This window comes from Tenrec ecaudatus, chromosome 4, assembly GCF_050624435.1.
Source record: "Tenrec ecaudatus isolate mTenEca1 chromosome 4, mTenEca1.hap1, whole genome shotgun sequence".
Lineage (NCBI taxonomy): Eukaryota > Metazoa > Chordata > Mammalia > Afrosoricida > Tenrecidae > Tenrec > Tenrec ecaudatus.
Window position 1 is genome coordinate 63199883 of NC_134533.1, and position 16168 is coordinate 63216050.

The following is a 16168-nucleotide window of genomic DNA, read 5'->3' on the forward strand; positions in this document are numbered from 1 at the left end:
GGCAGAGCTGGGCTCAAACCACAGCCTGTTTCATTCCAAGTCATTCCCTCTTCGCAATATTGTCAGGAGCAGTCATGTGTGCATGTCACTCAGAAAGGAAGGGACAGGGAGACAAATACCGCCTTAGGAAGGACTCTTGAATATAGTTGTGTCTTATACACAGGACATCTAAGCAGGATGTTTTCAGAGAATCTGCAAGGGAAAGAGCAGGTGGTACCCACTGGCTAGCATTTATCTACCCAATGTTCAGTGAGTGTTCAGTGAATGCCCCGCTCAGGGAAACCGATTTTACTGGGTACTGTCTGATGCAGAAGGAGCCCCGGTAGTGCTGTGGCTTAGGCATTCGGCTGCTAACTGCAAAGCCCACCATTGGAACCCATCAGCCGCTCTATGGAAAAAGAGCCTGTCTACATCTGTAGAGACAGTGTCTTGGAAACCCTCTGTAGGGCCAGCTATCAGTTGGAATTGACTCACTGGTGGTGGGTTTGGTTTGGGGGGTGATGAGTGAGACATGATCCTCATGAAAGACTGTCCCCTGGCCACTCCCTTTGTTCAAGGTAAGTAAGCTCCAGCAAGTTGGGTTACAAGGTCGTTGGCCTCACCAGGTTTTTCCTTCCCTGGGCCTCCTGTTCTTCAGTGACTCTCCAGCTGGAATGGTTTTCCACTCCAGCAGATTTGGTGATGTCTGTGGACATTGTGGGTTCTCCCAGGAGGTGGGGTAGTTACGGGCACCAGAGGCCATGCGAAGGATGCTGCTAGCCATTCCACGGTGCACTGGCCAGCCTCCGTCACAAGGAATGATTTGGACCCAAATAGCAATACAGAGTGAGGAGAGAAGTCCTGCAGTTTTACAAAGTGGTGACAGTTCCCAGAATGCTGAGGGGTTTCAGGTCCATCTAACAGGAATGCCTTTCCTCCTCTGGCAAGACGGTAAACCAGATTCATCTTTCAAAATCCTAGTGCCACCCCAACCACGGAGCTTCCTCAGTTCCCATCCACATCCTAAGAAAGATAATCCTGTTTTTTAGGCCTAGAAACCTCTATTGCAATGTCTAAACAAGCACACTTGTTTGAAACATGGCTACCCCCGCCCCCACCCCAGTAGATGGTAAGTGCCCTTAGGTGGGACCTTGGCACCTAAGAGAACAGGCTCGTTTGGGGGAATAGTGAGTTGTGGTGGAAACCTATGAGTTTGGGAGCCCATGGTCCTTCCAGTAAGGGAGACGTTGTTTTATCAATCACATCTGGGAAGTTTCTCTCTGGTCACAGTGAATTTTTCCATGAAAGCAGTTTCACTCAAACCTCATAGCCAATTTAAGTGAACTGCATGCGGCTGTGAAATTTTAATTCCTGCTCAGGAAAAATACTGCAATAACTGTTGTGATGTTGAACACAGCTTACAAGGACAGTGCTATGGGGACAACTCGAGTGTATGAGTGGTTTTCTTGCTTCAAAAAAGGTGAAATGTCAACTGATGACAAACCTTGATCTGGACATCCATCAAATTCCCAAATGGAAATGTGCATTTGGAGTTCATTCTACCAGGTCAGACTGTTAATCAAGCTTTCTATTTAGAGGTTCTGAAAAGATGATGTTAACAGCGTGCAACAAAAAAGGCCTGATTTGTGGCAGACAGGACTGGTTTTTGCACCTGCTCACACAGCCATCTCAGTGCATCAGTTTTCAGCCAAGCATGCCTCTCTTGCCCCACACACCTTGCTCACCCTTGTTCAGTGTAACTTCTTTTTGTTTCCACGAATGAAGAGGGACATGAAAAGGCAGTGATTTGACAACTTAGAAGTGGTGGGGAAAAAAGTGAGGGAGGTGCTGTCAGCTATCCAAAGAGATAAGTTTGAAAAATGTTTCCAAGAATGGAATCTCAGATTCAACAAGTGTATTAAGTACAATGGAGACAACTTTGAAGGTGATGGATTATTTGGGGGGAAACAATTTAAATACATAGCTTTAAAATTTTCAAGGGTTGTTTTTTTTGTGAGTGTGTGCCTTAGCAACTGTCCCACTAAAACGTTGGGAGTCCCAGGCCCAAACTCACCACCATGGAGTCGATTCTGACTTGACTCACAGTGACCCTCTAGGACAGGGTGGATGCTCCTTTGGGTTGCTGAGACTCTAGATCTTGACAGGAGTACACAGCCTCACCGTTCTCCCGTGGAGTGGCTGGTGGCTTAGAACCACAGGCCTGGTGGTTAGCAGCTCAGCACATAGCTCACTACACCCAGCAGCACCCATTACAGGGTGAGGGTGGCTATAGTGCAGACAGGCCCTTAGGAGACTGGCGGCTTCTTTTCTGCTCGCACCCTCCATGCCCAACCCCTGCCAGTGGGTGGAAATACACGCTCCTGCCAAACAGCTCAGCAGAGGGCACCCTATCACCATGTCACTGAGCTTGGTCACCAGAGATGATTCAGAACTTTTTTTTTTCTTCCCAGCAGAGCTTTTAAGAACCAACACCCCATCCCCTTCTGGTAGAGAGCCTCTCAGCTGTCACCAGGAACAGCATGAGCCATTGAGTCTGTGCACCGAGACCTCATTCCCCCCTCCTCAGAAGTGGTCTGCAGCCCATGTATAAAAATACAAAAGGCAGAAAAGCTGTGATGAGCACAGCAGGGCTGAGAACACAAAGGGGCACCGGGGCTGGCTCTTGGACATCTGTTCCACAGCTCTACTTGGCTCCAGCCAGCACGTGTGTCCAAGATGCCCCCGCCAGCCCCAACCCCAGCCCCGTCGGGGCTCCACAGATGGCTGTGTGCCAGCTCCTTATTGAAGTAAAGACTCTGGGCCCCTGCACGTGCCTCTCTGGGCACTGGGCCATGAAAGAAGTCATCTCCAGTCATCAGAGCCAGGAGGGGCCAGGCGAGAGTCGTTCAGCAGCTGGTCCTGGCTCAGCAGCGTCTGAAAGGACATGGCCGAAGAGGTAGTTGATCAGGGTTTGGGCCAAAGTAGCAGTTGATCAGGACTTTGGTCAAGACATGGGTAGCAGAGGAGCAATGGGCTTGGCCCATGTATGACCTGCAAATCCAATCTCTGGAGATTCTGAGTATCAAGTCAGAATAGATTGAGATGTAAGTTGTTTATACCTTAGAGGTGAGGTTGTTTTGAGGCCTTATCACAGGTGCTAAGGGCAAGGCCAGGCGGTTTCATGTCAGTGTGATAACCAAGCAGGGGATTAAGTGATGTCACTTGGATTCAGGGCCTCTCTTGCTCTTATCTTGACTGTGACCCTCTGCTTGCCATCAAATCTGGTGTGGCTCTTGGCAACACTGTGTGTGTCAGAGGAGAACAATGCTCCACAGGGTGGCTGATTTTTCAGAATAGATCACCATGCCTTTCTTCCAAGGTGACTCTGGGTAGCTTCAAACCCCCAAACTTTTGGTTAGCAGACATGCACATCAATCATTTGCACAACTTGAGACACAGCCTTCTTAGGGTGCCTTGGTTGATCAGCAAACAGGACAGCAGGCCTTACAGCCCATGGGCTCAGTGATGGGACTGTCCAGAAACCAAAGGACCCTAGAAGTTGAACTACAAACATCTGCATCCCTGCTATGCAGCCGGCTTTTTACTGCCGACTCTAGTCTTTGTACATGCCGTACATACTTGCAGACTGATTAGCCCCACTCTACTGATTGGCCCTAGACTCAGAGAGCTTATTTACCCAAGGTCTCAGAGATACTAAGAGGAAGAGCAAGAATCTGAATCAAGTCTACTGCTTCCCTCCCTTCCCATGAGGCCAAACTTCTCCCCCCCGACCCTGACCCCAACCCCCCAACATCATGTGCTCTCAATGAACAGGCGTATCCTTTATCTGCCAGTCAGAAGCAATATATGCACACAATTCTTGGGCAGTGAAGGCAGAATGGTGTTCTTAAGGCCAGAGATGAGGCCTGGTCTTGGGCTGACTATGCAGGCGAACCAGAGATCCTGAGTGCCTTAATTTCCACACTAGTTCTGTGACTGGGAAGAGGTGAGACGATGCAGTGGGACCCTTCAGCTTGCCTCTGCTATAGGCTCATGATCCTTCTCAGTACTTGTAATGTCTCAAGACCTAGCAGCGGGCCTGTGGGGCAGATATTTGGGCTTCTTTCTGAGGTACTTTCCCCAAGCTCCAGCACCATCCTCCTCTCTTCCCTCCAGCAGAGGCACTGACGGACGGGTAGGGATGACCCAGGCCTTCTACCCAAGGAAAGCCCTGAGACCCACACCACCTGGCCTACTGTGGAGAGAGAATCGGAGTCCTACCGTGAGGCGGTGAATGTCTTGGGAGAGGAGCCCTATCTGCGTCACAGTGCCTTCCGAAGGCGCCATCTGTAAAACGGGCGGCAGCCTGGTCAGCGCACACAGGCTCAGCTTGTGACTGGTGGAGACATAGCATGCAAGCCCTGTCCTGCTTGGGCCTGGCTTCTCCAGGGCATGCCTTCCTGGGCGAGGGCGAGCAGTGGATCAGGCCAGAGGCTGGGGTGGGGGGGTGGGGGGTGGAGCACATGCTGCTTCTGTCGCTAGGGGCTAGGCAGCGCTTCCTGCGTCCCACACAGGCACGCACACTCTCCCAGAGGCCCACCCAAGCCCTTTGGAAGCAGGCTTTCTGTACAGATTCCATGTTCCAGCTGTTTCCTGGAGAGAATGCAGCACTGATGAAAACCTCCAGGATGCTGAGCGGACTGAGGATTCCGGACCCCAAGAGGACCAGACACTAAGGCCCACCTACTACAGATGAACACCTAGGGGGCTGAAGAAGCGCCTTCCCTCCAAGGAGTCTCCCAACACCTCCTTCCCCCCACACCCCACAGTCCACCCTCCTCCTCGGGAAAGGCTGGTTTGCTCCTGCTCTAAACCTAGGTCAACATCATAGATTTGGAAGCATTCTTTGGGGACATTGAGTGCAACCCCTCATTTTACAGGTGGGAAAACCAGACCTACAAAGCAAATAGGCCTTGCTTGAGGCTGCACGCACAAAGTAGTGGCCAAACATTTTCATGCAGGACTTGAAAATGGGCCTCCCACCATGCCACAGTATGAGACAAAAGCCTGTCCTGGACGTGCCTCTCCACTGGCATTGCCCAGGTATCAGCCTCAAAGACCACCCATCACTCAGAAATCCTGGGGACCAGAGTTAAACACTAGTTGTGCCCATCAGTGAGCTGCTGCCCACATCTCTTGCTGGCTGGACTGCATGGAGCTGCTGACCCCTTTCATGCCTGAGCCTGGCTGTGGTTAAGAAGCAAATCTTGGCGTCACCACTACATGTGCAGAATCAGAGTGCCCACCATGCTCTCTCGGGCTCTGTCCTAGCCACCGGTTATAACATTGCTTATTCTTCTGCAGATGGGGCTTAGGGGCCCAGCAGACCCCAAAGCTATCCTGGGGTAAAGCAAGAGGCTAGATTGACAAGGTGGGCCTGTCCCTCAGTCCTGGGCTAAACAGGAGCCATTATCAGCCAGTCCTCTTCTAGGTCAGCAGCACACATCTGTTCCAGCTCTCCCAACACAGACCGGCTCCCACGTGGCCACAGGCACCACCAGCTCATTAGTAGAAAGGAGGGCAAAATGCAATTAGAACAGAGGCTCATTCCAGCAAGCCCATCTTTTTTGCCTCCCCACCACTCATTTCTCTAGGTGGTTCATGAGTTGGAAATGAAAGCCCACTCTGGGCTGTGCACAAACAGATGACTTAGAATTAGGATGTGGGCAGGGGTGATGCAGGGTTCCTTCTGTGAAGCAGAGGAGCACAGAGCAATGTATCTAGAAGATATGGGGGGTCCTTCCTTGCTTTATCCTCCTTGTCCATGCCTCTTGGCAAATCCTGAATGGGCACCTGACTGGGGACTGGGCTCAGTGCGATGCATAGGACTCCCTCCCTAGCTGTGCCCCAGCTTGCTTCCCACAAGAGTAAGGATCTATTGTTGAGTTTTCTTTCCATATAAATATTTTTTTATTACCAGCAAGATATGGCCACCTCTGTATTAAGGCACAACACAATTACACTGTCACTGCAGCAGAAATTCCTCCTGTTTGTCCCTTTACCTCAGCTAAGACTGTGGCATACCAGCCTAAGGCACTTGAGACTTTTTCCCTCTCAGCTGAAGATACAGTAGGTGCCACATGCTGAGCTTCTTGGTCTTGTCCATGGACTTTGGACCTTATGTCCAAGTTCATGTATTTCCACTGGTGCTGACGATGGACATTAAGAATTACTAAAATATATATATAAACATCTTTGGGGGGGTTTCCTTCTGAATGCACCTTTGGCAACAGTTCCCAGAGCCTGGCTTCTAGGTGAAGATGCAACTCCATATCCTGGCCACTCCTAGGCACAGTCCAAGGGCGCACAACTGCTGGAACGTTCTCTGTGAGGCATGCACATCTGCAGTGAGTGAGTGGCAGGCAAATGGTGACACGCGATGTTACTGTGAGCTCTCAAGGTGCACAGAGAAAGCAGGCGACAAGGGCATCAACTAGTCTGTCCCACCTGGTCCAGCCCATCTAGTTCAGTGGCATCAGGAGAGCCAAGGCACCGGTAACCACTGTACACGTTGTGACCATCACCAACACCATCCTGGGGCTCCATTGGGCAAATGTAGTCCGTCGATTCGTCAAACTTCTTTTTTCTTATGTTTCCAAAGTGTGAAAATCCTAGTTTCCTTGGCTAAAACATAGAAAATGTAGGATGATGAGAAGGAGCTGAGCAAGCTAGTGTGTGAATATAACTGACAATACATTTAAGAGCAGTCCACGAGGAAAGGAATACGGCGAACTGCTTCTGGACAAAGCATCCTAAAAAGAGAGAACTCCCTTGCAAGCTGGGGAGAGGCTAATACATAGCTAATCTTGAACAAAAGAGTCCTGGTGGTACACTTGGTTAAGTGTTGGGCTGCAAACCTGGAAGTCGGCAGTTCAACCCCAGCAGGCTAGGAAGGACATGGTTTAAAGATAGCCTGGTTCCAGTGGTGCTAGTGCTGGGACAGCCTCACAACCCTCTGACAGCGCCGGCTGGTCACCTCAGCACAGCGCAACAGGCCTGCTGTCGATCGGAGCATTCCTTCTGACCAACGTGCCACGGTACTGTGGCATACCACGGGCCTGACTCAAAGGTATCCAGAGTGGGGAGGACTCCTCTGCTTTGGAAAATTAGTGACAGCAGCAGTGAGGTAGAATATGCACTCCAACCACTTGAGAACAGATGCTGTTTGAGAAGTGCCTAAGTATCTGCGTTTCTGTGTAAAGAAATCGCAATTCCCTTCCTTGGGCTCTAGGCTGGTAAGGAACCTGCTTAGTAAAGACTCTCATGGCAGGAGCTGAGAGCACCTCCTTGCCTAGACTCCACACCCTGGTTTGGCTCCAGGCACCAGGCCAGCTGCTGAATACCCCAAAGACCAGCTTCAGGCACTGGGGCCCACCGCAGGAAGGGTCTGGAACTCACCCGGACTTTGGCTGTGGTGGTCAGGGGGGTGTAGGCTGGCATGGTCATTTTCTCTCGCTTTTCCTGTTCAGCCTCAGGGCCAATCAGGGCATTGAATTTGGTGGTCAGGTGGCGCCTGAGGAGTGTTTTCTGTGGCGGGATATTGAGGAGCATAGCCAGCGTGTCCCCAGTGAAGCGTGGCTCCAGGATCTAGGAAGAAACCATAGGCAAGGGTACTCAGTAGTGACCAGAGATGGCTCCAGGTGGCTCTGAGATGGCTCAGGCGATGCTGAGAAGTCAGCTTGGAGATACTTCCAGAGCCGGGGCTAAGGCTCATCCACTCAGTCTGAGTCTCACTCCCATCCTTCTGCAGGCACAAGGCCTGAGTCTCACTCCCATCCTCTGAGCAGACACTGACACTGACCGTCTCATTTTCACAGAGCATCAGAGAACTGTAACCTCCATTGGGCTGTCTTCCAGCGCCGTCTTCTGATGAGACACAAGCCCTTCCCCATTCCTCTGCTTTGCCTTCTATAGATAGACCTACTGAGGAGTCTATCATGGCAGGCAAGAAGTTACATTCTGATGACCACCCTCATCTCCCAAGCCCTGATACATGCTCCTCTGGCATCTGGTGGTGCTGCTCTGCTGAGGGCTGATCTGCTCACTCCCCCCTGGACTTGGACTCTCTCAGCATCTGCTGCTGAGGGAAGGCCTTCCAGAGGCCATCTTATTTCATGAGGGATACGAGTCTTCACTGGACATTATCAAAATACTCTTGTGGAGATTTTTAAACTTAGATAAGAGGAAATACATCTTTTACTAAGATCTATGTCTGGCCCTTTAGAAATCTGTTCTGAGAACCCCAGGTGGCAGCAGCTGTGGGCCGATGGGTGAGTCCCAAGAGCCACTCACAATGAGACCTCCATGGACACCACTCCCTCGGAGGTTGGGTGCATATTCTGCCAGGTCCACCGACCGCAACCACTCCATCACCCTGTGGTTGGACCACTGCACGACTTCTGAGGGAGAAAGGTTACTCTGTGTGAGGGAGAAGGAGAGGGAAGAAATTAGGTTAACAGGTCATCACCTTCCCAGGAAGATGGTTCAGGCAGTATAAATGACCCATGATACCTTATCAAAAGGAGAAAAGGCCTTGGGGCCCCAGGGACTAGTGACCTGGACCAGTTGGGATCACCTTGCCTGAGAATTAGAGATCGTGCTAAAACTGGCAGGATCTTCTATGATTACAGAATCCAGTCACTCCCAGTCAGTGATTCAACAGAACTTTGAAAACAACGGTCATTTTGAGTGTTTTATGGACACAGATTTCCCTGAAGCAGTTGAACAGTTTAGGGAAGCACGCATAAGAATGCTTACGCCTGAGTGTCCTTCAATGTTTCAGCAATATACCTGATATTTATATGGCATTCCAAACATCTTTGGTGAGTAGGCAGAACACAGAAGGTGGAAGGAAGGGGTCGATGTTTTATATCCCCCAGTAAGCTGAGTTAATCTTACTGAATGAAGAGTTAGACTTAGTTGCCAAGAACAGAGAAAACAGAGTCTGATTGACAGTCCTTTAGCTTCAAGGCCCTCAATGAACTCCTAGTGTCATGGAACATTATCAGGGACTCTGCTAGAATCTTTGTGTTTAGCTACAAAATTACTTCCCAGAAAACCTGCTCATGAAAACTCTTGCATAGCTGGGACTGGAGGTCAGTTGATTTTATTTTTATTCTGAAATGTAGTTTTGTTTATTTATGGTCTCCTTTCCCTTTCTTCTAATTTTCTTCTCCATTGCCCACTTTGACAGCATCTTTCTATTTTATTTCCATACCTTCCCATCTGTTTATGCAATCTACTTTATTCAACATGATGCCCGTGAAAGAGTGCCCTATGGCGTATAGCATGTGTTCAACCCAAACCCTATGCTTCCAAATTTTCCAAAGGAGAGTGGGGGTCTGGAGGTCTAATGCCATCTCAGGATACAAAGTATAATTAACACAAGGGCTTAAGGCACCATTAGACAACTGAAGAGCACCACACAGGGAAGAATTCCAAGCACTATGGCCCAGAATACAGCCCTTCTGTGATGACAGCTTTCTTGTTTTCTCCAGCATCATGCTTCCACTGTCCCGGCTCAGGTCTACTTGAACAAGCCCTGCCCGGTGCTCACCTCATCAGCTGGCCGCCGATGGAGACAATGGGGGTTGAACTTATTGACGTGAAGCACATGAATGGCACATTTGATGCTGAGATGATGTAGCTGACTGGTGACTTTTAAGAAGAGAAGGTCATTCTGGAAGAGGAAAGTCTTGGTTGATGAATCAGAGTGACAAAAGACCCCTAAGTTCCCTTCTCAGACCAAACATGGCCACGTCCACTGCACACGTACATACCAAGAAACTCTTTTACTGAAATAGTCTATACTCTGCTACTACCTAGTTGCCACTGAGTCCATTCTGGTTCATGTAGAGGAGAACTGCATTCCAGGGGCTTTCAGTGGCCGTGATCTTCGGGGAGTACATTGCAAGGCCTTTCTTTCGAGGTACTTCTGGGCAGATCTGCGATGCTCTGCCCACCTTTCAGTTAGCTTTTAACAATTTGCATCACCCAGGGGCTCCCTTCTATTACTAGGAAGCTCTTATGTAACAAATGATACCATTTAAAGACCTTGAGCATATGAAGGAGGAGGTAGCATCAGGTTTAAATGATAATCACCAGTCTATCTGAACTGAGTGCTCACAAGGATAACTGAAATATTTAAAGGAAAAATCCTTACCACAGTTAAGTATTGCAGCATTCGTCCATCAACTCTGGATTCATGGAATTGATCTTTGTATTGGGGTAAGCCAATATCATCAAGCCACCCTACAGAAATGGGAGGAAACAGGAGTGTCAGGGTTTAAGGCGATGGGAAACCGTGGAGGTGAGAAGGGAGAGAAATGGCAGCAAGTGGTCCTTTTCAGGGTCCTGTTTCCTCAAACGCTTCAGGCATCAGCCTGCCTGCACGAGGAGACAGCAGTCTTCGAGGCACCTTAGGAACAGCCAGAAATAACCTGTGCATGCCCCACTTACGTGTCACCCAAATGTGGTCCAGCAACGCGGACTTCTCTTCTTGCTTGGTATTGATGGCTTTCACTGCTAAAACCAGCTTCTTCCTGTGCAGAGGGTGTTTAATCCCTAGCTCCTGAAATCGACAGAGGGAAGACCAGACATTTGGGTAGGCAATTGGGCCCAGAGGATGCTGCTTTGGTAGAGCTACTCTGAGAGTGTGACAGTGTCTCGCTGCACAGTGCCTTGGGATGTTGGCCTGTAGTTGCAGAGGGAAGTTCTGCCTCCTCGGGCCTACAGTCCATCTTCTGTTGTTAGTGTGCATGCAGAAGGAGTGGGGGGAGGGACTTATCTCTTGGTGCTTTGCTTGGGAGGAAGTGGGAGCCACTTTGTCCGGGGTTCCACTCTTACCTTTTCCATGTCCTGAGGGGTAGCAGTCAATAATGTGTGGCCAGAGTTCACCCACTGCCTGGCAAAGATCACGTACTGACCAAGGCCAAAGTCCTCCAGCCACCCACACACACGCTCTGTGTTCCACTGGGCAAAGGGGGCATTGGCATCACTGGAAGGGGGGGGGGGGGATAGTCCCGTTAGTGTACAAGCCTGAAATTCCATCTGTATATAATGAAGTTTCCCCAAAATCTTTTCTTTTTTTCTAAAACAACCAACCCACCCCTGCCATGGACCTTATTGGAACACAGGTCCACTATAACAAAAGCACCTGAAGTAGACCACGGAATTTAATTTGCTAACATATGGGTGGAATTTCAGATCTCTATTTGCTTGGTGCATGGGGATATTCAATATGACTCTCATGAGGACCTGTTTACTTGTATCCTAGGTCGACTTATACAAGTGTATACACTACAATTGCATTAGGATGATGATCCAACATTCATGCTTAGAAAACATTAAAAACAACTCTCTAATTGACAATAGTCAATACATTATTTATTCAAGAAATGATATACTGCTAAAATCATTTCTGAATTATCTTCAGACATTAGACAGAAGCAAATGCAACCTATAACGAGTTACCATCTTGCCCTGACAATCATGGTACTGATTAAACAAACACACAAGCAAAGGGCAGCAATCCAGAAATGAAATGCTAGTAAGGTTGTGGGGAGATTGAAACTCTTACTCACTGCTGCTAGGAATGTAAAATGGTAAAACCTCTAAGGAAAATGGTAGGGCACTTCATTAAAAAGCTAGAAATAGAAACATCACAGGGCTCAGCAGCCCCCCTCTTCAGTATACAGCTTAGAGACGTAAGAGCCGTGACAAGAATATAGACCTTCTGCACACCCATCTCCTGACTCAAAATAGAAAAAGATGGAAACAGCCTAAGTGTCCATCAACAGACAAATGGATAAACAAATCGTGGAACGTACACACAGTAGGATCCTAAGCAATGGTAAAAATGATGAGGAAGCTATGAAACCCTCACGACATGGCTAAGTCTAGAGGATGTATGCCAAGTGAAATTAGTCAATCACAAAAGGATTCTAAAAAGTGAAGACTAACTTGACACCCGGAGAGACAGACACATTGTTTGATTGTTAGTAGATACGGGCGGGGAGGGCGGGTGAGTCACTAACTAGAGAGCAGGCATGTTGCTTCTGGTGAAGGGCAAAGCACTCCATGCACTCCATGGGTGGGGGTGGGGGTGGGGGTGGGGCTGGAGAGAGCGCACAAGCAAGGAAAGGAGAACCGCGGCTACTACAGCTTACAACACGGGTCACAAGTCAGAATTTGTAAAAGGACACATGCATAAGTGTGTAAGAATGCCAAGTAGGCATGCGAGGCAGTCATGTAAGATTACACTGGAATAGATATATAGGTATGGTTGTGGATTTTCCTACAACTATGAATGTAGGAAAATGTGCTGCATATATATTTAAAAATTTAACAGAGCACCAAGGAACACCACTATGGAAACATCTTAAACATAACCAAACACATTGTGGGACTGGGCTACAGGCCAGGGACCATAGTGTCAAAGGTCATCTAGACCAGTTGGCAGAATATAGAACATAAGACACAGATGTTCTACGTCTTATTTGGTTACGTAGCATCTGTGGTCTTAAAAATATCCATCAAAGATATCCTATCAGTCACTTCTTGTCCAAGCAAAAGTGAGGAAAACCAAAGCCCCAGGGAAGCAATTCGTCCAAAGGGTCTCAGTCCATATGAGCCACAGCCTCCTTCAGCTTGAGACCATAAGGATGAGATAGTGCCAATGCATTACTACCTGGCTAACGTGGGAGAGAAAAATGTAGACTAAAACTCAAATTCATTTAAAACTAAAACAATTAGACTTACTGGTCTGAGAGAGGGTAAAAGTTTGAACCCCTGAGACTAAGGTCCAAGGTCACACTCTAATGTGGGACTGAAGCGTAATACCAGTAACAACTGTCAGGACTATACTCCTTAGAAAAATCAACTCTCCGAGACCAAAGGGCAACAGGTGCCCAAAACCAAAGATGGAAATTGGGTGAATGAAAGCAGGGCAGGGGAACCCAGGGTGGAAGCAGGGAAAACAATGAACAATTGTTGCAGTCATGGTTTTACGAATTACTGAATGGAAACTAATTCAATGTATAAGCTTTCACCTAAAGCACAATTAAATGTGGGGAAAAAAGAAAAGACATGAATAAATGAAGAGCTAGATCATGTTCTGAGACAGGATGAATGGGTATTGTAAAGCCATCAATTCTTAACAACATCAATTTTTCATTTTAAGCGTGAATGTAATCGCACATGCAAAATACAAAAAAAGAGTCTGTTTTGTGGGGTGAGGAGACAGGAAGGGAGCTAGAGAAATCAATTATATATTCATTAAAAAATAAATGGGGATTTGTAGAATATAAAATACGAGCTATTCAGGAAAGATGCTTTTAGGAAACTACCTGAGGCATACTCAGTTTCCCCTCACTGTGCAACCCAATGCCATGCCAGAGGCCTATGGGCTGGGCAGCAAGGCAACGCTTGGGGCTCCGCTTTCTTTCTGAGGTGGACATTATGAGAGGCCCGAGGCCAGGCCTACCAGAAAGCCAAACCCATAGCATACTGGTATGCTGTTGTTTCAAAAGAAACTACAGCCTGGCCGTGCTGTTCTGAAAACAGAGGAATCCCATAAAGAATCTGAAATGACCAAACAGCACTAGCCTAAAACAAAGCTATGTGTGCCTCGAGGCAGCGCTGATCAGTTATGGCAAGGAGCCTGGGCTTCCTGGGCTGGAAACACAAGCACAGGCACAGGTTTAGTGAGGCTGGACGCTCACAAAATGTGTCTCTTCAAAGTAAAATATAAAATTTGAATATGGAATTAGGTACAAAGTAACAATTTACTTAAAATGAGAAAAGGTACAAGTCAAAAAGTTTAGGAGCCTTATTTTTTTTCAAGTATTTTAATTGACCTACTCCTAGTTACACTTGTTTTCCTGCCCTGGACTATTTGGCTGAACATTCTTTTGATTACTTCTTCACATGCCATTAATTGTACACTGTGTTCTATGGGGACAGAGGAAGATGGAGAAGAATCTGTATCTGAATTTGTATATTTCAAATGTGTCTCCTCTATGCCCTCATATTACAGTATGACCTCTGATCTTACATCTTCCCACTGCAGCACAGGCAAACTAGCACAATGGGAAACAGGAATAATAATGGAAAACATTTTTACGCTGGAGCAATTAGCAACAACGTTACTAACCGTACAGTCACTATAAACAACACACACAGAGAGTACACTAAACCCAAACTAATGACCCCCTACAAAATCTCCCCTTATCCAGATCCCCAAAATGTCTATAGCTATTCCAATATTATCTAATATAAGGGAAATTATAGACAAGAATTATTTGGATTAAATGAGTCAGTAACCATTAAAGTGATTATGCTTAAAATAGCTAACTTATGCAGATTTTTCTTAAAACACATGATTTTACACATCTAATAGCTGGTAATCATTTCTCCCAACTAGTGTCTCAGTCTGCGTATTTCTAATGTTGTTCTCCACTACCTCACATAGCACTGGTGCTAAGTGCTAGAAGGGAACGGCACCCAAACCTGTTGATAGCCAAGTCTGCCTCATGTGGTCTCCAAGGCTGTGACCTGCTGAGAAAGCGGGCTCTCGCGTCGTCTCCTTCACACCACTCACATTTCAGCTAGTAGCCGGCGGCTTTAATGGCTGTACCACCTGGGCTCCACTAAACTGCCACAAGACACGTCAGATTGTGATGTGACCTGGGACCTTGCATGTTCTTATCAACACGGTGGGCTCTCTCTGAAGGGGCCTGTGTAAGTAGGAGCCTTGAAACATAAACTTCTTTATAGCCTCAGCAAATCTGACTCTATGAATAAGAAGGTGAAGGTATGGAAATTAAGCCTGAAGTAATGAACTTCCTTTTTAGCAACCACACGGGGAAATTGGAGTTCCAAAGTGGCTTTACTTTCTAATCACTAAAATATCAGCTATAAGCTTAAAATCTAAATTAAGAGACTTCTTAGATATGTACATTTTCCTTAGTTCACTAATGGCTCTAAGATGGTCTCAGACCACAAGATTCTCTTGCAGCTAAAAGTTTACATTTACTGAGAGGGTCTATTTGTATTGGAAGCAAACATTGCCTTCTTTAATCCCTGGGGACTAGAGTACAGGAAGAGGGTCCATACATCCTCACATTCCTTTTCAGGACATCTGGAAGGTTTTGGGCGGGAGTGGTGGGGGGAGGGGTGGCACAACAGAGGGAGCAGTGTCCTGTGTCTCACGGGAAATAACTTACCAATGTTTAAAAACCAGAAGGTGACAAATTAGGGAAAAGAGTATCTATCTTTCTCAGCATCTAGTAAAATCATACCATATCCATTCTGCAGGAAATGCAGGTCCATGAGGCATTTAAGAAAGTGTTCTTCTCCCTTAAATGAGATCTGGATGGCACGTAACTCTGAGGATTAATATTTGACCAAATAAGATGTGTGAGTACTTGTGTATACATGTGTGTGAGTGTGTGTGCACCTACACATGTACATCTTATTCAATGAGTTTTGCACTTTGCACTGGTGTGTGGTTAAGTGAAACAGGGCCGAAATTAAGAAAATTCAAGTCAACGTTTGACTATTTGGCTACATTTTAAATATAAAAATCCAGTGAAATGGATTGCCTTGCGGAATGCCTCGAGAAGGACTAACCTTGGCCAAGTAACTCAGATGTGAGGTCGTGTGCCACGGGAGAGGATGAGCTCTCGGGGCTGCCTGATAGAAGAAGAGGTTATGCAAAGGGGGTTTCCTAAGATTCATAGTGTGTAGTTTCCAAAGTTTGAAGGGAAAACTCGTTCTTACAAAGAGAGATACAAAAAGAAAAGGAGACTCGGGCCAGTAGCTGGAAGGTATACTGACTGAGGGGCCCTTCAGGAAAAGGGATGTTTTTGATGCTTTCTGGTTAGGATGTGACATATACCATCATGTGACATGTAGCATTTTGATTCCAGCTCCACGCATCCCTCAGCAATCCCCTTTAGTTGCCTATGCTTCAGTCACGTTTGGCACACTGATGGCAGGAGGAGTACAGCCAGATGCAGTCTGTTCCATGCTGAGGCAGTTAGTTTAATGTGCCAACCTGGCCGATAAACACAGGTGGGGCTAGTTGAAGGGCGGAGGGATAAATGGCTCAGTGAGCCTCGCCTTTCTA

General features: G+C 47.4%; 1 protein-coding gene across 4 annotated transcripts in view; it reads right to left on the reverse strand.

Moving 5' to 3' along the window:
- PPFIBP2 (PPFIB scaffold protein 2) overlaps positions 1-16168 on the reverse strand; it is a 181805-nt gene continuing 165637 nt past the window's right edge. For 2 of the 4 annotated variants that reach the window (XM_075546129.1, XM_075546130.1), the window contains 9 exons: positions 10885-11035; positions 10498-10609; positions 10202-10290; positions 9596-9718; positions 8332-8457; positions 7438-7626; positions 6487-6663; positions 4261-4326; positions 1-2913 (listed from right to left, as the gene is read on the reverse strand). In XM_075546129.1, coding sequence (XP_075402244.1) covers positions 2842-2913; positions 4261-4326; positions 6487-6663; positions 7438-7626; positions 8332-8457; positions 9596-9718; positions 10202-10290; positions 10498-10609; positions 10885-11035 — 1105 coding nt within the window. In that variant the 3' untranslated portion in view covers positions 1-2841. The remainder of the gene's footprint in view (positions 2914-4260; positions 4327-6486; positions 6664-7437; positions 7627-8331; positions 8458-9595; positions 9719-10201; positions 10291-10497; positions 10610-10884; positions 11036-16168) is intronic. The other 2 variants (XM_075546128.1, XM_075546131.1) reach the window with 1 other exon arrangement.